The sequence below is a fragment of the Pinus tabuliformis genome, chromosome 4_1 (assembly GCF_031772625.1).
Source record: "Pinus tabuliformis cultivar Carrire ecotype Pingquan chromosome 4_1, CPIR1, whole genome shotgun sequence".
Lineage (NCBI taxonomy): Eukaryota > Viridiplantae > Streptophyta > Pinopsida > Pinales > Pinaceae > Pinus > Pinus tabuliformis.
Window position 1 is genome coordinate 524,525,097 of NC_142303.1, and position 1,790 is coordinate 524,526,886.

General features: G+C 39.8%; 1 protein-coding gene across 1 annotated transcript; it reads right to left on the reverse strand.

Moving 5' to 3' along the window:
- Window positions 1–303: 303 nt before the first annotated feature.
- On the reverse strand, window positions 304–1,062 carry LOC149176896 (uncharacterized). Its single transcript, XM_089421605.1, has one exon. The coding sequence runs from the start codon at window positions 1,060–1,062 to the stop codon at window positions 304–306; it is 759 nt and encodes a 252-aa protein (XP_089277731.1).
- Window positions 1,063–1,790: the final 728 nt, after the last annotated feature.

Here is a 1,790-nt window from a genome sequence, read left to right on the forward strand (position 1 = left end):
GATAACCATTTATAATCATTGCATAATTTACATTTGTGACACATGCCATAATCCAAGCAATACATATGGGTTGTAAACCAATCTTATGAAGAACCAGTCTGAGATATCCCCAGTCCAGACAATCATATGCTTTTTGTAGATCCACCTGCATAATGGCAACATTTAGATGTTTTATATGAATTGAATGCATGCATTCTTGAGAAATAGCGACTGCATCATGAATTTTTCTATCCTGAAGGAAGCCATACTATTCAAGTGTTATATAGCGAGATAATGTACTCCACATATGGCCAACAATAGTTTTTATATGACTTTGTAGATGAAGTTACAAAGTGATATAGGCCTATAATCCGAGAAACTAAAAGATGGACAATGCTTTGGGATAAGAGCAATATATGTGGAGTTTATATGCCGGTGAATGGCTCCCTTAATCCTCGACTCCTCCACCATATCCAACAAATAATGCTTAAAAAGATCAAATAAGTGTGTAAAAAGTTCTACCATCCACTCATCTGGCCTTGAGCTTTTATCTCCTTTGAAGGATTTAAGAACCTCATGAAGCTCATCTTCAGTCACCTCCTTATACAGTGAAGCATTTGATTCATCATCATACATTATGGGATATAGATCAATCCCCCATATAATATCCTCCACTTCAATCCTCTCATTTCGGCCATATGCCATCTGGAAATGGGAAACAACAACTTTACTAATATCCTCCTGCGAATGTAAACAAAGTCCTTCAGAATCCTTTATTTCCCATATAGAATTTATTTTGTGCCTGTAATTTGCATACCGATGAAAAAATTTCATGTTTCGGTCCCCTTCATTTATCCATAGAGCCCTGCTCTTCAAGCGCCATGTAGCTTCTTCAATAGATAGAATTTGTTTCTTCTTGAGCTCTATTGCCAGAATGCGTTGTTGAGTTGTTTCAAGTAAACAATTTGTAGTCATCTGGGGGCGAAGGGCATCCAGGTCGCTTTGAATGTCATTTAGTTCCTTATGTAAACTCTTAGTCTTCTGCTTCTGCCATATTTTAACTTCCCCACAAAGGATATCCATCTTATCGAAAATGTGAACCATAGGGGATGGTCCTCCGACACAGTCATGGTTCCATGTAAAATGGACCAATGTGTAGAAATCTGGGTCCTCCAACTAGGTCCGATTGAATTTAAAAGGCATCCCATGCCTAAAATCCACCTGTCTCCATTGCAAAGTAATGGGTCGATGATCTGATAGAAAGTTACTAATAACCCCAGCATGAACATCACCTAGACGCTCCACCAACTGCTCATGCATTAAGAAATGATCCAGCCTCTTTGCGACATATGCCAACCTAGCTCTACCATTGTCCCATGTAGGAGTCATTTGTATTGGACATATATCAACAAAATTGTGATCCAGAATTGCATCACGTATCTTCCCTGCCAGTGAGTCAATTTTCTTGGACTGGACCCATACTTCATCTAGTCCAATAGTATAGTTTAAGTCCCCTGCAATGATGAGGGAAACCAACTCCGTAATCCCACATGAAAACAGCCTGTCCCAAAATACAACCCTATCCCTATAGGGGGCATACATATTTAGAATGTGGACATGACCACCCAGTCCACGGATATTACCTTCAAGCAGAATACCAACAAAACATTTGAAGGCCTTGACCTTAACCCACCAAGGGTCCCATAAGGCCACAAGACCACCAAATAGACCAGCAGCAGCCGTGGCAGCAATATGCCAGTCCGGGAACATTTTCGGAAATATTGAATAACATGTGGTATAAAATGCATGGT

Excerpts from the sequence above, each read along its gene's own strand:
- LOC149176896 (XM_089421605.1), bottom strand. The coding sequence starts at position 1,062 with ATGGATATCCTTTGTGGGGAAGTTAAAATATGGCAGAAGCAGAAGACT.